General features: G+C 38.0%; 1 protein-coding gene across 1 annotated transcript; it reads left to right on the forward strand.

The window, feature by feature from the left end:
- Positions 1-8,129: 8,129 nt before the first annotated feature.
- LOC122312664 ((13S,14R)-1,13-dihydroxy-N-methylcanadine 13-O-acetyltransferase AT1-like) lies at positions 8,130-8,810 on the forward strand. Its single transcript, XM_043127327.1, has one exon. It carries the CDS (start codon positions 8,130-8,132, stop codon positions 8,808-8,810), a length of 681 nt encoding a protein of 226 aa, XP_042983261.1.
- Positions 8,811-22,101: the final 13,291 nt, after the last annotated feature.

The raw sequence follows: 22,101 nt of genomic DNA on the forward strand, positions 1-22,101 counted from the left end.
AAACATGAACATGCATGCACTATACAATACAAACATCAAGGTACAAAATCTCCAACAAATATCAACATCAACCAAATATAAATAGCTCCATCCTCAATCCATCCGACCCCCGACTCCTCGGACTCAGTCCGGAATAACCAACCAGTCACAATTTATTGTTAAAGCAAAAAATATATTTAAATCTAAAATAGAGTTTGAAAAATATTTACAGCACTATATGATAATTTTTGAAGGATCAAGGAGCTACAAACGGTGGAGAAAAAGTAACGTAACAGTGTAAAATACACTGTGGCAGTGGGTTGTAAAATACCCACTTTCGAACGGAGATAAACCAAGACTTGAAATTGATAGGGAATGGCCTAGAGATGTTTATGAAGCTAATGGAAGTGAGTTTTGGCCGTGGGTGACAGTGAAAATGGCGGTGGAAGCGAAAAAATGGCAAAACGGAGTTGAGCTCGTGGGAGCTGCTCCGGCAACGGATTGGGGCCGGAAATGGGTGGTTTAAGAAGGCAAGAGGTAGGTGATGAAGTGGTGAAAAGATAGTGGCCGGAGGTGGAGCGATGGCGGCGGAAATGCATAAAAACTGTGCGGCTTAGATGGGCTCTCAGCGGCGAACGACGGCTCTGATGGAGATGAAACTTGATGGGGTGGTTCACCGACCGGAGGGGAAAGTTTTTGGGTGGGTGGTGTAGGTCACGGTGGCTGGACGACGATGGTCTAGGCTGAGAACGAAACCAGCGACAGAGGAGAGAGAGAGGATGTGCTGCGCGCGGGAGGAAGAAGAAGGCAGAAAGAAAAAGAAGAAAAAAAAAGAAAAGAAGGAAAGGAAAAAGAAAAGGAAAAGAGAAAAAGAAAAAGAGAAAAGAAAAAGAAAAGATGGGGGAAAAGAAATGAGGTCCAATTTTCACCTCCGGAGTTCAAAAACTGATCCGACGAAAACAAATTTAAAAAACTATAAAACGACTAAAATAATTTAAACACCACATCAAACTAAAATAAAATAAACAACTAGTAAAAACTAAGAACTAAATTTTAAATCCAAAAACAAGCTAAATTAAATTACACAGCAATTTAAATTCAAAACGATAATTAATATAAAGAAAGCTCCACAAAACAAATATCACAACTAATTAAATCCAATTAAAATACAATAATTTAAAATAAAATAACTAATATTTTAATTAAATTAAAATATTCCTTTAGTGAAAATACACGTAAAAACGAGGTATCACACTTCCCTTGAAGAAAGATGATCCAATCTCTTAGAACAAAACTTGAGTGGATAGCAGGTGGTGTGAATGGTGTTTGGGAGATGAGAAAATGGTAGAGAATAGAGAAAAAGTGAGTGACCGAAATTCTCTATTATTTTCTTCAAAAGTCCAAAAAGACTCTTGGCCTTTTGGTTCCATCTTCTTATAGGCATGTTCTCCATTCTCTAGAAACCAAAACTTGGTGCATGGATGCCAAATGACATACCCACAATGTGACCCTTCATTTTCCCTCATCATAAGATTGTGTTGGAACTAGAACAAAATCTTAAGTGGCTTGTAAGACCTCGAAACCATCCCTAGTTCAAACTTCGCCCTTCTTTAGGTGTCTAGGTTCCTTGCATCAAGTGGTAGAAGGGTAATTTTTCAAAACCCCAAATCTTCTACCTGTATGCATGCTTGCCAAGTGGCAAGTGGAGTTTGTGTGTGTGTGTGTGTGTATAGTGGCTGCGGAAAATCTCTTTAACTCCCAAGGTGGCCTTTCATGTTTCCAAAGTTTTGGAGATCTGTAATTGGGCAATGTGGGTGGCTAGCTCCCCTCCCAAGTGTCGTCCATCCCAAGGATTTCCCACCAAAATTCTTCTAGAAACCCTAGCATGTCCCTTCATTTTTCCCAGTGGATCTTGCCCCTTCCCAAGGCAACAACCTTTCATCTTCTTTGATACATGGTAATTTTTCTTACAAATTGAAACCCTCTTTTTCTATGGTTTCCGTGCATTGCCCCTTGGCCTTACCTAGGCTCTACTTTCTCAAAGTCTTATAATTTCTCTTCTAAAACCTCCCTCTAATAGTGACAAATGTCATAATACCTCCATCCTACAAGCAAGTCTTCTTGCATGCATGACACATGGCAAGACCAAACCGTAGACACACACTCTCTCTCTCTCTCTCTCTCTCTCTCTCTCTCTCTCTCTCTCTCTCTCTCCCCTTTCTTTCCTCAAATTAGTCTAGATTCATCAAGCTTTAGTCATAGGTTCAAATGGATGACATGTAGCCTCCAAAAATGCATGCAACAGTGTAATGAATATCATGACACTAGTTCCAATAGATAAAGAATACCCAATCACAACTCAACTCCCCAAATATACCCATCCTCCAATTTGACCCACAACCCACATTTGACAACAACCACAAAAAGTCTCCCAACACTTCACGGACCCAATGGTTGTATGACCAAACAGACTACAGAAAATATGTTAATGTAAAAATATATTTAAATCTCATTAAATTCTTTAAAAAATTACTTACAATGATGAAAAGGAAAAACTCTAGAAGATGAAGCACACAAGCACTCGATTAATGCCAAAAGCAAACCCGAAATAAAATCATCAACAAGCACGATTTTGAGACTAAAAATGGGACTAAAAAACAAGGAAATTTGAAGTGAAACTTGGTGGAAGAAAAGGGATGATTTATAAAATAAAAACTAGAAGATGGTGGCTAGAAAATGGTGTTCACGGTAGAGAAAAATAACCAAGCAAAAACCAGATCAAAGCTCACGGTTTGGGGTTAAAACAAGGCATAGGTTGGGGCAAAAAAATAGAGCACGGGTTGGAGGAGAAATGGAGGTGACGACAGATGGTTGGAGGTGACGACAGATGGTGGATCTAGTCATGGAACGCGCGACATGGAGGAGAAATGGCTGAGGGAGAGACGTCGAGCAAAGGGCTTACGGGTTGTAGTTGGGAAATTCCAAAAAAAGAAAAAGAAACAAGATAAAGAAGCGAAGAAAATGCAAAGGAAAGGAGGGGATGGGGGTTGCGGCACAAGGGGTTGCAGAAAAAAAGGAGAAGAATGAATGAAGGAGAAGAAGAAGTAGGTGGTGCAGCAGGAGAAGAAAGAAATGAAAATGAAGACACTACAAGAAAAATGACATTTTACGTCACTTAAATTGGATGCTAAACACACAAAATGGTTGCCAAAATTTTTTTCACAACCATTTTGTATTTTTTTCATCTAATTTAAGTGATACAAAAAGCTATTTTTCTTGTAGTGAGAGGAAGAAGAAGGGAAGCTATGACGCAGGTAGAGAAGAAGAAGAATAAAGGAAGAAGAAAGCCCTAAGGGCATAGCCAAATGATGCCGTTCAAGGGGAAAGAAAGGGGCTGGGTTGAAAGCAATGGGTTGGGCTTCAAGAAGCCAAATGGGCTGGGCCCAAAATAGAAGAAAAACACCTACAAACAAAGTCCAAATTGAAAAAGAAGAGGTCCAAGAAATAAAAAAAGGCACAATAAAATAGATAAAAGATAAATAAAAACACTACAACTAAATATTAATAAAAATGAACAATAAACGAAATTAAAATTTAGAGCAATTTAAATATTAAACAATAATTAATATCAAGAAAAGAACATTAAAATAAATTTTACAACTTAGTAGTCATAAAATAATACAACGAAAATCCTATTAAATTTTAAACAAGAGAACTAATAATAATAATAAATAAAATAGTTATTTAATTAAAACACACGAAAATATGGGGTATGACAGTTTAACTTAAAAACACAACAACTTAGTAAAATAAAATAGTGAAACCCAACAATATTAATAATTTGAAATTAGGAGCCAATAAATAATGGACAGTAATTAATAACAAGAAAAAGTACATTAAAATAGATTACACAACTTAAACAATAATAATAATAATAATAATCAATTTAAAAGAAAGAAATCAATAAAATAATTAGTAAAATAACTAATTAAAAATACAAGGAAACGAGAGATGTCACATAGCGTGTCTCTCAATTAGTGGGTTCCTAATAGGCATCATCCTAAAAAAAAAAAAAAAAAATGCAGCACCAAATTTTGAGTTCGAAGGCAATTTCGAGAGGGGGGGGGGGGGGGAATGTTGCTTTTGGAATAATTAATAATCATTTGTTAGGGTTTTATATGATCTACTATCTGAATAAGAGAATAAATAAATATTAGGAGTTTTTAAAATTAGGCAGTATTTTTGTTTTATAAGAAAATAAACTTTCATTAATAAAAGAAAATTAGGTAGTATTTGATTATATCTAAATCTCTTAATTTGTAACCTTTTTATAAAGGCCGCCATCGATGTTAATAATAAAGGCGTCGAACTTGAGTCAATTTTGTTAACAAATTTTGCTGATTAATTGGGAGGTCTAGATCAGGCCGACTCCACCTCCAAGTGTCCTACAAAAGAGATATGGTATTTCTTGAATTATTCCCAATTATCTCATGGCGTGCTCGATTAATTGAGCACGTAACTGCATGATGCTGATGGTTGAAAAGAATGCATATTAAAGAATAATACATTGCAATGAATGAAGGAAAAAAAACCACTTAAAAGTAAAAAAAGAAACTGGACATTGTTTTCATGACAGCATGCATGGTGTCTATATCTAGATGATTGTTGCTTATCAACAAACGTATAATCAAGTTGCCAAGAAAAACAAAAATCTCGATGTGCGTCATAGATTCAATTAATTAAGGTATATGAAAGTGAATTCAAGATTAATAAACATCTCTTGCGCATGCTGATCTCTTGCGTATTTGATGCTTTCTGTGGTTGATTATAATAAGGAAAAAATTGTTTTGAGAAGAACAATAATACTACTTCAAACTATTTTTTATTTGTATATAAGTTAAATATTTAGAGGTGAATATTTGGGTTTGTGGGTTGATTAATTTGTATCTTGTCTAGCGGCAATGAGTGACCCGGACACAACTCTTTTAATTATATTAGTAGAACTCCTTAACCAAGGGATTCAACTCTCGGATCTCTCGGTTATAAATTAGGGAGTTGATCTATAACATAAAATGACATAAATGACTCCTAAAACATGCATGGTTTATAAATAACCCAACTAACCATGTAAGGTTCACTCGAACAAGACACGTTGGAACTTGTTTAGCATAAATGAACTGAAAATATCTGAGTTTTTTATTTGACTTACTAATGAGTTTTGTTATGTATAGTTATTTTTGTGTACTTTTTATATATTTTACTGTTATGATTGTATAAATAAGTTATTTTATATTAAAAAAATGACGTAGCTAATCACATTAGTAAAAAATCTCATAAGGGTCATATAACATATCACTCGTTGATTGTGTAAAAAATTGCAAACTCTAAATGAATTATATTTGCAAAAATTGCAAACCCGATCACTGAAGATTTCCAAATATATATATATATATAATTACTTTCCTGGTAGTAAAGAACAATATCCGCTTGCTGTAATTTCTTGTCGTCCACGTACCTCTCTCTCTCTCTAATGTTAAAGAAGTTTTCCAATCTTACCTTTCATGGAAGGATTAGATCAACGTCCACCGGTGGGTAAATAGTTGGACAGACTGTGGCACCTTTAAAAACTTCTCCATGATGAGGACAACGACAACGACAAGATTATTAATTGTATTTTATACGTGGTTATCTACCCAACTTGGTGGGTTTATGCTTGATGTATACTGACGATGCATGGCCCATGATGGTCAAGAAGACGACGATATGTTGTTGACAGATATTGTTTTACAGTGCAAAAGGGCAATAAAATCGTACACAGTAGGAACAAAGGAGACTGAATTAATCCATATATATATATATGAATACATTGGATACGTATCGTAATTGCTACTGCATATTGACAAAGACATCAAGTAGTCAAACAAAAACAAACTGCATTCGTATCATAAAACATTATATTAATAGATTAAAGTTATAAATTCTAAAATTAATAGGTTGGTTTCAAGATTTCTTAAATCCAAATAGATTGAATTAAAAATATTTGATCTTTTTCAAAATATTTATATGAACAAGCATGTACATATTTATATATATGTATATAAGAAATAACTTCATTTGATCAAATTTATATCTTAATTATATATGTTGGAGTAAACAAGCTAGATTTATCATAATAAATGGTGCAAGTCTATTGATGATGATCTCTAAGTCATGACCAAGAGATCTTCTGACTAATATAGGCATCCAAGTGTCATCACTTGTAATACTTGGAACGTATAGTAATTCGATTGAACGTGCAACAAAATGTGTTCGAACATAGGGTATGGTCGAACACTGAATTTAACGGTTGAACGTTTCTCTATATTAATAAATTGGAACAAATTGCTTTCAATCAGCCACTCCACCCAATGCGTTCGAACATACTTTTAAATTCAAACACAAAGATTTGACCGTTTGACTATCTATTTAGGGCGCAATTTAATTGTCATGGAATAAATTTATTGTTTGAATGCTATCAAACGAATTTTTTCAATTTCGTCTCAAAAAGTATTTTTTGGGATGGAATTTAATTTTTTGTCCGAAAAAATCTTTTGGAATAAAAATTTTTGGTTCAAAAAGCCCTGTTTTGTTGTAGTGTATAATTAGAAGGACTATCTTTAATTTCTGTTAGTTATATATAATTAATTTTTACAACTGCATGTAGAATTTTTTATGCACTTTAGGTGTAGTTAATCTTAAAATTCATGAAATCTTCGATCGGAATATAACCTGATCATGATCTATAAATAATAGAATAAACATTTAATTCATGTCACTTTAGTACCTATATATCTATTTGCTTGCGATGCAAGTTTGCTCCACAATCCTTGAACTAATAGCTCCACCATCCAAGGTGAACACGTGCCAAGAAGTTGACCTTCTAGAGACTTTGTATGATTGAAAATACAGGAAGCTTCCTTGGGCAGTTGATCGGTAGAAATGGAAATGTCGGTCATTGTATGTATGTATGTACAATGAATGTATGTATACGTATATATATATATATGTATGTATGTATATATTTTCACCGCCCAAAATGAAATTATGCCTATTAAAGACGTATGTCGTACATTTGGATTAAGTTGTTGCAACTCAGGCTATGAGGTTTCCAACTACGATCACAAAGAAAAAGATGAGCTCGGTGGTAGTTTGAAGAGCCTCCGATACCAAAGTTAGCAATTTATTTGAGAGAATTACTGGAGAATAGTAGATGTCAGAGAGTTTCATTTGTACCTGAATCATGGCTTTAATGCGAGGTATTGGGGGGACATTCCCGCACCTTGTTTTAGGGGTCTGTGTCATGCCCACATTTGCTCTAGTCATGACCTTTAATGTGATGTGGCATCTAAGGTGACAGCATTAACGTTGCGTGGCTTCCCAGGTGCTGCCTTAATGGTTGATGATCGATACGTCACTTCTGGTCTCCATCGTCAGAGAATGGAGGGTCACCTGTGTTCTCCGTTCACTTGCTAGCGTGGATCCTTTAATGCTAGTCATCATTTGCGAGTGTCAGGGATGATGCTTTCCGTCTGTCTCCTTTGACTTGTTTCCCGTGCGAAGCATTTCCTTTCTGTTAACACAGTTTGTGGGCCGGGGCCCTTGGGTGATTTTTGGGCCACTCGGGAGAAAAGGCAGGTTCCAACTTGAGAAAGGCTTTAGCATCTGCCCAGGCCCGACCCAGTTGGACGGGGCAGGGAATTATCAATGCATTACCAACAAATTTATCCTCATTCACTACCCTATTCCGTACCACATAAAAAATAAACAAATGGGAAGATGGATGAGACAAAACATGTGATGTGGGGGTTTCTAGTCAACACCAGCACGCTGGCCGGTTTGGTGGTACTAGGCATTACAAAATTATTTAATTAAACTAGAGACGACTTGTTGGAATTATTATTATTATTATTATTATTAAGGACAGATGTGACTCTCGACCTATCTTCCTCTATGATTAAAAATTGTAATTTGTCTCCATCTTTGTTATATGACAATCATATTATTCGCGATTATTATATATATATATATTAAGATACCAACAATGCTCGAGTACGACTTGAACACCATTAATAATGAAGGAACACAACAGTGAGCAAACCAAATAGCTAGCCATGGAGATCAAAGTTGAGATGATCAATAGAGAGGCAGTAAAGCCTTCCTCTCCAACTCCTCATCATCTTAGATGCTTCAATCTCAGCCTTTTAGATCAGCTCCAGCCCCAAGTTTATATACCATTGGTGCTATTCTACTCCAACAACAGTGATGGCAGTTCTTTTCCCGACCATTTCAAGGCTGCTGATATATCCCATAGGTTAAAGACATCATTGTCTGAAACTCTGAGCCGTTTCTATCCACTTTCTGGGAGAGTCAAAGATAATGTCTCAATTGAGTGCAACGACGTTGGAGCTGATTATTTGGAAGCTCGAGTCAACTGTCGTCTCTCAGACATTCTTAAACAACCCGAGCAGAAAATGCTGTACCACTTTCTTCCCAAAGAGATTGAATCTCTGCAAGCAAGCACAGAGCGTTTGGTTCTTGTTCAAGTTAGCTTCTTCGAATGTGGAGGAATGGCCATTGGAGTGTGCGTTTCCCACGGGGTAGTCGATGCTGCTGCGACTAGCATGTTCATTCACAGCTGGGCTGGCGTGGCTCTTGCAGCATTTGCTGATGAGGCAGTGCTGCTACCGGAATTCAGTGCAGCATCTCGCATACCACCAAGAATTGAGTACAAAGTCGCTGCACCAGCCATGAGCTTGGTAAACGAGACGACTGTTACGAAATACTATGATTAATGTAAAAGGTTTAGTATTTGTTCGATCTATACTTTTTTTTCTTTCACTCCATGGATTGCTTCAGTTAAAAATGAGTATATTTATCTTATCTATACAACTAGGGGTTGTGTAACACCGAGGCCATGTGAAGCCCAACCTGCTGGAGAAGGAAACGATGTCGTTTCTTGGAGGTCAGTTTCTCCCTTCCGACTCTCTCCTTCCCGTTTCTACTTTTCCTCATGTCTCGCAAACTCCCTTTCAAATTCTCTCATTCCTCCACAACTGCTCTCCGTGCCCCACTCACTTAGATTTTCTCTCAGTTTGCTCTCACTCCACATCTCGGTTTCTTCCTCTCCCTCTATCAGTTGCTCTTCTTGTTTTTCCTCTACCTCTCTATTTCTTCTTTGCCCAGCAGCCCTCCAGAAATCATTTCTTCCAGCCGAACTCTCTCTTCATCTCTATGAATCTTGCTTCCCAAGCCCCACTTCAGCCTATCCATCGATCGGCAGTAACCCTGGTTACAAGGGATCATCGAACTCCACCCTCTCACGCCGAAACCAAACAACCAGTGGCCACCGCTTGAAGACCCAATACCAACAAACCCAGCCACCGTGATCTGCCCCACGGAATTGCGTCAACTACCGTAAACCACCCCGAGACATATCTCCCCTCCCACGGTTCCCGTGAACCAGTCACTCTCCACGCACGTTCAACGGTTTTCAGCAACCACGTCTCAGCCTCTTTTCCTCTCAGTCACCGTGCAACGTCAAAATCTTTCGCAACGCTGCCCTACACCATCGTCTCCCAGCAACTGAAAACCACCAGACCACACTCAGCCTCCATTGTTCTCTGTTTCACCACACAGAAACAGAGCAACCCCATTCCGCCTGCTCTATATCCCGTTAGGTGCCACCAACCACGGCTAGGTGAGATACAGAGGCGTCGATCCGACGGGCCACAGAAACCACCGACCACCTCAAGTCCGTCTTTCTCCTCTCGGTAAGCCCACGACCGAACTCCCCCACTGACTCTCTCCGTCACTCTTCCCTTGACGCCGTGCTCTCTCTCTCATCTCTCTCCCTGGCTTTCTCTCTCTCATAAGTCTCTCCCCCGTTGAACCCAGCCGCGCCGCCTTCGTGATTGACCAGACCGCCACCACACGTATCCCTTCGGCAAGGATCCGTTGCACGGCTCCTCTCTGCTCAGTGGAGTTTTGTTTACAAAATGGAAATTTATTGTGTCTCTAGTGAAGGAGGGAGTTTAACTGTTTATGCCCTTAATATTGCAATTGGGCTTAGGCTCACATGGGTTTTTGTTTACGTACTGGACTTGTTATTAATTGGAGTTGGCATTTATTTTTTTTGAAATGGTGAATTCATTTATTATACTGAAGTTATAATTGTGACTTATTAATATAGAAAAATCTAGACTATAAGTCAACCTACACCTTTATTTTGAAGCATCCTTACACATAAAGTGGTAGACGTTATCTTAACTTCTAAAACTCTTCGAAGAGAGAGAGAGCATTATGCATAAACAGAATGAAAAGGTCCCTCCCCTAAGGAGGTGGAGTATGAGACAATACTGCTATAGATACTAAGTCCAATAGCCTATTATTACAATATTACTAATAAAACTACATAAAATTACACTACAAAACAATAACAAAAACAACAAAAACACAAACACTGACATGAGCCCTGATGGCACACCCACTGCAGGCATCGGCATCACGAACCTAGAAACAGCATGAGTACCAAACTCGCATATGGACCACAACAACCTCCATTGTAGAGGTCGGTCGTATGTCCATCAGCTGTAACATTGTTCGCCATTCTTTACTAGCGTTAGTCCCAAATTGTGACTGATCAAACAACTCATTACCCCACTCTGTTAAAACAAGGATAAAAGAATAAAACTAAAAACAACTCCGAAACGGAGGGACAAAACACAAATAGAGGCAGTGGTGCATGCATAGCAAAACCACTCTTGGAGGAGAGTTGACGTTTAGTCTATGATATCGCGAAATTTGAGGTCCTAGAAAAGTCAAATTTTGAGTCAACAGGTGGCTCCCCGGTGGCGCGTTTTATCGTGTTGCAAAAGTTCTTGTGTGTAAAAGTAACTTCAGACTTGATTTTAAGCATATAAACCCAAGTACATCTTGAAAAATATCAAAATTTGTTAAGAAGAATTTAAAACCTGAGTAAGAAATTGTTGCAAATGGACTCCATATATCAGAGTCTATCAAATCAAAACTTTTATTAAAATTGGTATGAGATATAGTAAAGGGTAACTTCATTTGTTTTGCTAATGGACATACATCACAGACATTTTGACAATTGATAAAGATTGAAGGATCTAATTGCTTAAGGAGAAGCAATCTAGAAGGGGATGCATGGCCAAATTTGTAATGCCAGATATCTAGAGAATTTTGTGAAACAAGAAAAGCGAAAGGGGCTGCGTTAGACTTAAATGTGTTGTAGGGAGAAGCCTTGGATCAGTTTGTTGTAAAATGTAGAGCTCGTGTTTCTCAAATGTAGAGCCCACCCAGGGGGATAACCATGAAGCTAAAACCATTTTTCAATGGTATGTCCATTGTATCCACAATGTGTGCGATGAAGTGAAGCTTTCTTGGATTTTTCTTTAGAGAACTGGTATGAAGAAGTTGTTGGATTCCATTGCTTTACCATCAATTCATGTGTTTTAGTAGGAACTAAATTACTAAGTTGTCTTTGACTCTCTTCGTGAAGCAATAGAGAAAACACTTTGGCTATGTTTGGTAATGGGACAACAAGAAGTAGTTGGCTTCTAACATAAGCATAGGAGTCATTCAAACGAACAAGAAACTTCAAAATATAATTAGATTTCTGTCTTTGCAGCAAGAAAGTAAAAAGATCACTTGTGCAAGATGACATTTTCCAGCATGTACAAGTAGGAAATGGACGATAGCTTACATATTCATCTCAAAGTGTTTTGAAGGCACTTAAATATTCAGTGATTGAAGAAGAACCTTGATTTATGCAACTCAAGGATTTCTCAAGGTGAAACACTCTTAGCCCATCACTCCTCAAATACCGAGTCTTCAATTCATTCCAAAGATCTAAAGCTAAAGTGACATACAACAAAGTGTTTCTGATCTCCTTAGAAATTGAGTTAATCAACCAAGAAAGCACTAAATTGTTTGCACGTAACCAAGCTGTATGCACAATAGTTTGAGTTGTAGGAGGTGAAGTAATCGAACCATCAAGAAATGTAACTCTATTCTTGACGATCAAAGCTATAACAATTGAATGGCTCCATGCAACATAATTGTTTCCATTGAAAATCTCTAAGATTAGAAGAGCACCTGGGTTATCACTAGGATGAAGATAATAGGGGTTGGAAGAATCATCTGATAGATTGATGTTTGGAGAAACTGAAGAACTTTCAGACGAAATTTCAATAATTGTAAAGAAAACATAGATTTTACAGAACTGTGTAAAGAATTGTAAAGATTTTACAAGATCTTGAGAGAATATTTTGAGAGAAGATCATGTAGTGCAGAAAGATCAAGCTTTAGAAATATTTGTGGAATTTCTAAACTGATACCATGTTGAGAACTTGATAAAAGAAAGATAGAAAAATAGAAAACTAGAGAACAAAGAGAAAGAGGATGAAAAACTACCGTATCTTGTATTGAAATCAATTGAATTGAAATGATACAAGTGCTTTACATGTACTTATATAACTGTCAAGGCTCATTCTCTATTTTGCCATTTTCGTATTTTGACTTTAATTCCATATCTTCTATTTTTTAGGCTATACTCCAACTAGAAGAAGCGATGGATTAGAGAGAAGAAAGAGACACCAATGGCTTGTTGTAGTGGTGTGAGGATGACGCAAAAGGATGGACTGCTAGTCTCTGACCGTTACAGTGTTTCTGGCGTGATGGGGATGGCAATTGGTGTTTGGATGGAACAACTAGGCGTCTCGTGCTCAAATGCACAGTTTTTCTTCTTGGTTTCGGTGGTGGGCAGTTTTTGGTTACGTGGATGAAGTGTTCTAATCCTTTTATGGTGCTTGCAGCGGTTTGACTCAGATCGCAGTGGCTGGAAGCTACATCTTCGTGGTTTCTAATATTTGGCATGATATCTTGGTCACTAGATATTTGATATTAGAGGAACATTAGAGAGAGAGAGAGAGATGTGGTGGGGATGAGACTTATCTACATTGGCTATTTTTGTGGGGTTTATGGTTGTTCTCGAAGCAAAATGATTGTCCAGCAATTAGGTGCTCCGAAATGCTTGAGAATCGATTTTATGTCCAGAGCTATGTAGGGTTTCTCAATTTTAGTTTGTTAAGGGCCTTTTGACCCTTTCATGTACTGTTATGTTTGGGCTTATATGGGCCATAATGTTTCATGTCTCTTTATTTTATGAAGTAGTTTACTTTAATTTTGTTGCAGTTGGTTTGGAATCTATATTTAAGCTTTTAAATTATCGGTAATGCAATGTTCATTTTCCTTGTCAAAATTAGTAGCATGGTGGAGGTTATTTGGCTCCTCCAATTGCGAAAAAGAAGTGTTCTTAATTTTGTTGTTGAATTAAGCATAAGTCGTCTTGGAGCCATGTTCCTGTGCCATGGATGAGAGTACTCATCACGGTTAATTAGTTGATTTGGTGTCCATTCTGTAGTGAGAAAAAATCCATTTGAGGGAGGAACAAGAGAAGGAGAGGTAGTTTTTGGAGACGTTTCGAATCATATCAATAATTTGGTAGCAAGCTACAAGAGGGCTCTTCTAGACTTCCCAAGGTTTGATGATGGCTTGGAACCTATAGAATGGATCAAGGCTCAACAATTCTTGTCCTACTACAACACCCTTGAAAAACATAAGTTACAAATTGCAGCCCAGTACATTCTTGTCAAACATGGTGAGTTTGGATGTTGAGTTAAGTTGAGTTGAGAAGAAATTTAAAAGTTGAATAAAATATTGTTAGAATATTATTTTTTAATATTATTATTATTTTGAGATTTAAAAAAGTTGAATTTATTATTATATTTTATGTTGAAATCTGAAAAAGTTGTAATGATTAGATGAAATAAGTTGAGATTAGTTTCGGAACCAAACCAGGGCAGTTTGATGGTGCACTCAAGGTTTGTTTTGGGCTTTCGGCCTATGAGGGTTCTGTTATGAAGCTCAACCAAATAGAAACAGTGGAGGAATAACATACTCAATCTGAGATATTTTCCAATCAAACTAGTGGGCTTGGTGAGGGGTTCCATACTAGTAACTTCCTCAGTGAGCTCAAAGATGTAAGGATACTAGTCACAATGTTCCAGTTGAACACCCTTTCAGAGCCTTTTGGATTGGCCCGTTTTCAAGAAGAGCAGGTAACTACCAAGGCCCAAAGCATTCCCCATGTGTACCACCTCAAGTCCCATCATCTGGATCAAATATCTTTGGAATACCTGCACCTGCACCTATCTTAAGGTTACCATCCCTACCTCCACATCTAGAACCAAGAAACAACCAACCCAACAATCCACCTAATTTCTCCACTTAAAAATATTTGAAGAAATAAATAATATCGAAAACATAATACTAATGAGTTGATCAACATTGTCCATAATAAGTGAGACAAGAGTAAAAATCGATAATATTTGTTGTTGTGACGTTTAGAGTGGCCTGTGGGTCCCACCTTTGCAGATGAAGTTATATAACTAGTTAACTCCATTGTATTTATTTTTTTGCAATGTAAACATTCACATTATTGTTATTAATTGTATAATAGGTTTAAGAGAAGCTTCTAATGTTGATGCAGTGCATGCTATAAATATGAGTAATTCTAAATAAAACCTTACATCATAGGTGAGTGAACAAATAGACATGGAGATCAAAGTTGAGATGATCAATAGAGAGGTAATAAAACCTTCCTGTCCAAATCCCCATCATCTTAGATGCTTCGACCTCTCCCTTTTAGATTAGCTATTACCCCAAATTTATATATCGGTGGTGATATTCTACTCCCACAACCCTTCTGATCTTCCTCATTTCAAGGCTGTTGATATATCCCATCGGCTAAAGACATCATTGTCTGAAAACGTCTGTCATTTCTATTCACTTGCTGGGAGAGTAACACATAATGTCTCAATTGAGTGCAATGATGTTGGCGTTGATTATTTTGAAGCTCGAGTCAATTGCCATCTCTCAGACATTCTTGAGCAACATCCCGAACAAAAAATGTTGTACCACTTTCTTCCGAAAGTGACTGAACCTCTGGAACCAAGCTTGGAACCTTTGGTTCTAGTTCAAGCTAGCTTCTTTGAATGTGGTGGATTGGCCATTGGGGTGTGTGTTTCACACAAGGTAGCCAATTTAGCCACGACAAGCATGTTCATAAATAGTTGGGCTAGCGCGGCTCTTGCCAAGTCTGGTGACGCAGTGCTGCCTTGGGAATTCAGTGCTACATTTTTGCATACCACCGAGAATACAGCATATCTTGTCATCACTAGCCATTAGCTTGCCGAACGAAACAACCGTTTCTACGAGGTAGGTGCTTTATGCACCAAAGATTGATGCTCTCAAGCCAAAAGCCGCCAGCGCCAACATTTTGTTGAGAACTTGATGAACAAAGGAGAAAATTTGAAAACAGAGAAAGAATACTAGAGTTTGTGTAATCTGATTTGAACAAAATGAATTTACTTGATATCAGATACATGAAGGTCTTGTAATATTTATACTACATAGAGAAATAACTATATAATAGAAAATAACAGAATTTTTAAGTCTTCTTTAGCTCCTTCTTTGCCCTCAACTTTTCTTCTTTAGATTTCAACTCCATGCTATCAATATTAGAGGCTATACTCCAACACCCCCCATTAGGGTGATCATGTATATTTATAATGTTCATCTTGCACAAATTATGATGAAAAGGTAGTGATCCGAGAGGTTTTGTAAAGATATCTGCTAGTTTTAATCTTGAGGGAATATAAAAAAAGCTATATAACATTCTGCTACATTTTTTACCTGACAATATGATAGTCAATTTGAATATGTTTAATCCTCTCTGGTTGTACTAGATTGGTTGCAATGGACAAAGCTAATTTGCTGTCAATGTAGAGCATTGTTGGCTGAGAGTGATCAACACTGAGATCTTGAAGAGCATAAAGTAACCATTGCACCTCACATGTTATGGTTGCAAGAGCGCTATATTCTGCTTTTGCAGATGTTCTGCTAACTTTGGCTTGTTTCTTCGATCTCCATGAGACTAATGAGTCTCCTAGAAAGATTGCATACCCTGTAACACTTCTCTTGGTGTCTAAGCAACCCGCCCAATCACTATCAGAAAAAGCCTTTAACTTTAAATTTGGAGATGAAGAAAACAATAACCCTTGTCCTGGTGTTGCTTTCTTAATCTAAGCACATGCATGGTAGCTTGCTAATGAGACAATGCTGGTTTAGCAAGAAACTAGCTAAGGACTTGAACAGAATAGGCCAGGTCAGGCCTTGTGACTGTCAAATAGAGTAGTCTGCCAATTAATCTTCTATAACCTGAGACATCTTCATAAATATTGGGATCATCTGCACTAAGTTTAAGATTAGACTCCATTGGGAATGCAACTAGCTTGGAACCTGTGAGACTTGTATCTTGAAGTATATCCAAAGTATACTTTCTCTAACAAAGAGAGATTCCAGATTTTGATCTGGCTACTTGCAATCCCAAGAAATACTTCAGCTGCCCCAAGTCCTTGATTGTGAACTTATCATGCAAAAACACCTTGAGTTGTTGAATCTTAATTAGACTATCACTAGCTAGTAGAACATCATCTACATATACTAGTAATGCTATGAAAGAAGTGGCAATTATCTTAATGAAAAGTGAGCAATCAAAATTGCCTTGAGTAAAGCCATAATGAAGGAGGGCTTGAGAGAGTTTTGCAAACCATTGTCGAGAGGCCTGCTTCAGACCATAAAGACTCTTTAATAATTTGCAAATTGTATTGGGCTGTTTAACATCCAAACCAGGGGGCACTTCCATGTAAACTTTTTCATGTAATTCACCATGTAAAAAAGCATTATTTACATTTAATTGGTGAATATACCAACCCTTAATAGTAGCAACAGCTAACAATAATTGAATTGAATTAAGTTTTGCCATTGGAGAAAAAGTATCAAAGAAGTCTAATCCTTCTTGTTGAGTGTAGCCTTTAGCTACCAGCCTTACTTTATGCCTTTCTATAGTTCCATCAACCTTGTATTTCACTCTAAAATCCCATTTACAACCTATGGTCTTTTTATTTTTAGGAAGAGTAACAAGTTCCTAGGTTTTGTTCAACTCTAAAGCATTGAGTTCATTTCTCATAGCAACTTGCCATTCATGTGATTTTGCAGCTTGTTGATATGTTTTGGGTTCTTTGGTAACAAAAATTGAAGCTAAAAAGGCTTTGTGTGATCCTGAAAGTCTATTGACAGAAATGAAAGATGATATAGGATAGAGATTACTCGTGTTAGAGGAACAACCAATAGAAATGGTTGGGAATGGCCTATAAACGGTTGTCTAGAAATTGATGGAGCCCGTAATTGACATACTCAAATATTCTATTGGCCTATAAACGAAACAACCGTTTCTAGGAGGTACAGGTTGGGAATGGCCTATAATTGACATACTCATCCCACAGAGTCTTGAAAGCACTAAAATATTCTGTAATCGAAGATGAACCTTGGTTTATACAACTTAGGGCTTTTTCAAGCTGAAAAACCCTTGGTCCATCACTTCTCAAGATCCTTGTTTCTAGCTCATTCCAGAGATTTACAGTAGATGCAACATAAAGCAAGCTATTTCTAATATCTTTAGAAATAGAATTCATGATGCAGAGATCGAGAGGTTCTCGTGGGAAGCTATAGGAAGGTCGGAGTTCCGACACTACATGCATGTAGAGATCGAGTGGGTCACTCGTGGTGTTGCAAGCCAAGTTTAGCTACTACAAAGGTTTTGTGAGTGTTCTAAATTGGTTGTAACAAACTAAAGTTTCTATAGTGGATTTGAGGTGGTGTCTTACACCCGGAGTGGTTTTAGATTTTGAAGAGGTTCTTCAAATGAGTTTCCACTCCGTGAACAAAATCATGTGTTGATTATTTGTGTTATTTGTTTCATTTATTATCTGCTTGTTTGATTAATTTTCAAAAGGCCATAAAAATTAGATTACACCTATTCACCCCCCCTCTAGGTGTAGTGTTGTATAGAACCACTGCCTTTTCAATTGGTATCAGAGAGGGTTCACTCCGCTAGGATTTAGTTCCTGAGTGTGATCCTGCTGTAGTGGTTTAAATGGATAGGTCTCAATCACTCACATCTCCACCTTTTTTTGATGGAAGCAACTATGCATATTGGAAAGTTCGAATGAGAGCTTTCCTTAAGTCTGTGGATGAACGAGTGTGGGCTTCCATAACAAAGGGATGGAAAGAACCGGTTGTAGTCATTGAAGGAGTCCAAACCCCCAAGAGTGTGGAAAATTACTCTAGGGATGAAGTCAATGAGTGTGGTTGGAATAGCAAAGGCTTGAATGCAATGTTCATGGCCGTGTCCCAGGAGGAGTTCAAGAGAATCTCCATGTGTGAAAATTGCAAAGAGGCATGGGACATTCTTGAGGTTACCCATGAGGGTGCCAAGGCTGTAAAGAACTCTAAACTTCAAATGCTGACCACCAACTTTGAAGAACTTAGGATGAAGGATGATGAAACGTTTGATGGCTTCTATAGCAAACTCAATGATATTGTCAACTCTCGTTTCAATTTAGGGGATAGAATTCCTGAGGACAGAATTGTGAGAAAAGTCCTTAGATCTCTTCCTGAGAGGTTTCGTCCCAAAGTCACTGCAATAGAAGAAAGCAAAGACTTGGACAACATGAAAATTGAAGAGTTGGTGGGTTCCTCACAAACCTATGAACATACTCTTCCTATGGATAAGAAAAACAAGTCCATAGCCCTCAATGCTATTAGAGAAGAGTCTGATGAATCTTCTGATGAACTGGCCATGAGTGACAAGGAGATAGCATTTTATGCTAAAAAATTCAGGAAGTTGTTTGCCCAGAAAAACCCAAGACAGGAGAAAAGAAGGTTCAAGGGTTTCAATGAAGGTTCTAGTTCAGAAAACCGAGAAGGGAGGCATAAGCGAGAAACTAGAGCTGTCAATGACAATATTCAGTGCCATGAATGTCATGGTTTTGGTCACATTCGATTTGAGTGTGCGAATTACAAAAGGGCCAAAGAGAAAGCTAATGTTGCTTCCTTGACTGACAGTGAGTCTGAGTCAAGTGACTCAAAAGAGAGTTCTCCCAGGAAGAAAAATTTCAACTACATGGCTTTCACTTCCTCTGTTGGAGGAAAAAGTCATAGAAGTGAATCTGTGGTTGAAATTGAGAGTGTCTCTGAAAATGAATCCGGGGATGAAGATGACTTGCAGGAAATCTATGAGAAGCTGTATAAGGAATGTGTGAAATTGAGAAAACTCAATAAAGCACATACTGAGGAAATAGATTTATGCAAAAGAGAAAATGAAGGGCTTCAGGGCAAACTGAGAGAAGCCATTGGTCTAACAGATGAGTTGCAAAAGAGAAATGTGACTTTGGAAGATAAAGTGACAACTCATGAAAATGAGCTAACTTTGTTAAATACTAAGTTGCAGAAATTCTCCATTGGGACAAACCAGCTTGACAAAATCCTAGGTTTAGGAAAGTCATCTAGTGATAAAAGTGGTTTAGGCTATTTTGAAGAGAATCCTGATGCTCCCTCAAGCTCAAAAGCCGTCGGTAAAAATGTGAGAACTACAGTGTTTGTTCCTGAAATGACTGAGAAAAGGAAGGCTCATCTACCTGAAAAGGGTAAGAAGCCTGTGCAAGTGCAAAAGTATGTTCCTCCTCCCAAAAGACAAGGAGCTCGCAACATGAGCCCCATATGTCATCATTGTGGGAAGCTAGGCCATATTAGACCAAACTGTTTTAAATTAATGAGTCACTTTGTGCATGCTCCTGCTTTTGTTAATAGTAGAACTGCTTATCCTTCTGGAAGGGGTAAGAGTTACATGAATGACTCTAAGAATGTCTCAACCTCCTTGAGACAAAGAGCTCACAAAGCAAGCCCCGTGTGTCATCATTGTGGTAAGATTGGTCACATCCGACCAAACTGTTTTGAGCTTAAGAGGCACACCAAGAAAATTGAAAAGCCTTTCTCAAAGAAATGGATACCAAGGTGGATCATCCAAAAGGGAAAGACACGAGCCACACATGGTTTTGGTGCTGTAGACTGACAGGCATGCATTACATACATTACATGCATTTTTGTTTTATTTTGTTATTGTTTATTTTTCTTGTTTGTTGTTGTCTAGTTTCTTTGTCGTTGTTTGCTGCCCCTACATGCACTTCATGATTGGGCTATATGATAGTGGGGTTGTTAATTCTAAAATCTAAGTGCATGTGTCTTTTGAGATTTGTATCATATTTCTATATTTTACAAAGATTTGGAACATGAGTATCTCGTGTAATCTGTGACTGGCATCACACACTTCACTCCAAACTCGGTCAATTGACATTTCACCACTTGTGAGTTTATTGGGGAGGCAATCAAAAGTGGTAGGAAGCTCTATCTTCATACAGAATTGACCACGGGCTAGATGACCTCATCATGGTTCATTTGTGCAAAAATATGTATCTCAAAAGGAAAAGAAAAAGTGAAGTTGAAATAAAAAAAAAAAAAAAAAAAGGGGGAAAAGAAAAAGGAGGGTGAAAAACAGAATAAGTTTTCTGTTTTCTTGAACATACTGAGACAAGTATTTAAACAGAAAGATTCAGGTCCTAGCAGCATTAGGTTTGACTTTCTGTGTCTTGAATGAGCTTCCCAAGCACCTATGGTTTCATGTTCAGCCCAGCCCCACTCACGCCTTACGGTTGAAATTTCTTGATTGAGCAAGGACCGCTTTAAACACGCACGTCTATATTACTTGTGATACTTTGTTTTAAATTGCGTGTTTTATGGGAATATGATGCTTCTCTACATTTGATAAGTACTCTTGGTGTGAAAATTGACATTCCCAATATTTGTCCAAGTCATGTGAGTGTTATGTGCTTCAAAACTGGGCAAAATGTGTTTTTCTGGAGGTCTCGCTCGACCCTAGCTCGACCCCGCTCGAGCGACAACCGCTCGAGGGTTTTAAGTTCGCTCGAGCGAACTCCTGGTATAAAAACCCAGCGCTGCTCGAGCCGCTCGAGCACAGTTCACTGTTTTCAGTTTTTCACCTCCCATGTGCTTTTCTTCTTCTTTTTCTCAATCTTCTTCGTTTAATCAAGTTCTTACCTTCCGAAATCATCCCCAAATCAAGGTAAAGCCCTTTCTCTCTTGTATTTTCGTGTTTTGGTGAATTTATTTTGGGTATTTTCCGTGTGTTTTACATATGGGGTTTCGGATTGGGGTTTTTGAAGTTTATTTCTTGAAATTGTTCCTTTTCTCTTGGTTTATTGGTGTAGCCATTGTTGGGATTGGTTGTATTTAGGAGGTTTTTGAAACTTCCATGGGCTTATGCCCGAGTTTCACACTTGGATGCACTCCAAGTGTTCGATAAAATGCCTAAATGAAGTTTGTATTTGGTTTTTCATCATGCATTGGTATAGCATTGTTCCCATACCTATTTCATGTCTATCCTAGGTTTGAGACATCATTTCACTAAGATTGCATTATGTTTTGAAGGCATTTTGGTTTAGGATTGGCATGCACATGGGTCATACATGAGGTTTGGCTTCCGCTTGCAAATGAGTTGGCATTAGCTTGTAAATGGCTTGAGTTGTCATTGCATATGTGTCATGAATGTGGTTGGCATTAGCATGCATGTTGGTCTTTCACATGAGTAGGCATTAGCATGCATGTTGGTCTTTCACATGAGTAGGCATTAGCATGCATATGGGACACTTTGACCTAGGCATTTGTTATTGTTTTGAAAAATGAGGAGTGACATCGGGCATGCACCGAGTCTTGCATTGTTAGTTGGCATTGTTGCGTCAGCATGCATGCATCCATCACGTCTTTGCATTGCCTTAGCCTTGTCTAACGTCTTTGACTCTGTCTACAGCCGACACCATGTCTCGACGTGTTCGTCCTCGCCAAAACCCTCCTGCACCCGTTCAAGCTCAATTTCATAGTGCCCGAACCCAAGAGTTATACTCTCAGAACTTCTCGCATCGTACTCCCATAGTCGAGCGTGAAGTGACATTAGGTGAGCTTACCGAGACTATAATTCCCCGTATTTTTGAGTCTCGTCAGTGGCAGGCATTGACCACTGGTCAT

This window comes from Carya illinoinensis, chromosome 6 (assembly GCF_018687715.1).
Source record: "Carya illinoinensis cultivar Pawnee chromosome 6, C.illinoinensisPawnee_v1, whole genome shotgun sequence".
Lineage (NCBI taxonomy): Eukaryota > Viridiplantae > Streptophyta > Magnoliopsida > Fagales > Juglandaceae > Carya > Carya illinoinensis.

Bases quoted from the DNA above. Each gene is read 5' to 3' on its own strand.
- LOC122312664 (XM_043127327.1), top strand. From the start codon at position 8,130: ATGGAGATCAAAGTTGAGATGATCAATAGAGAGGCAGTAAAGCCTTCC.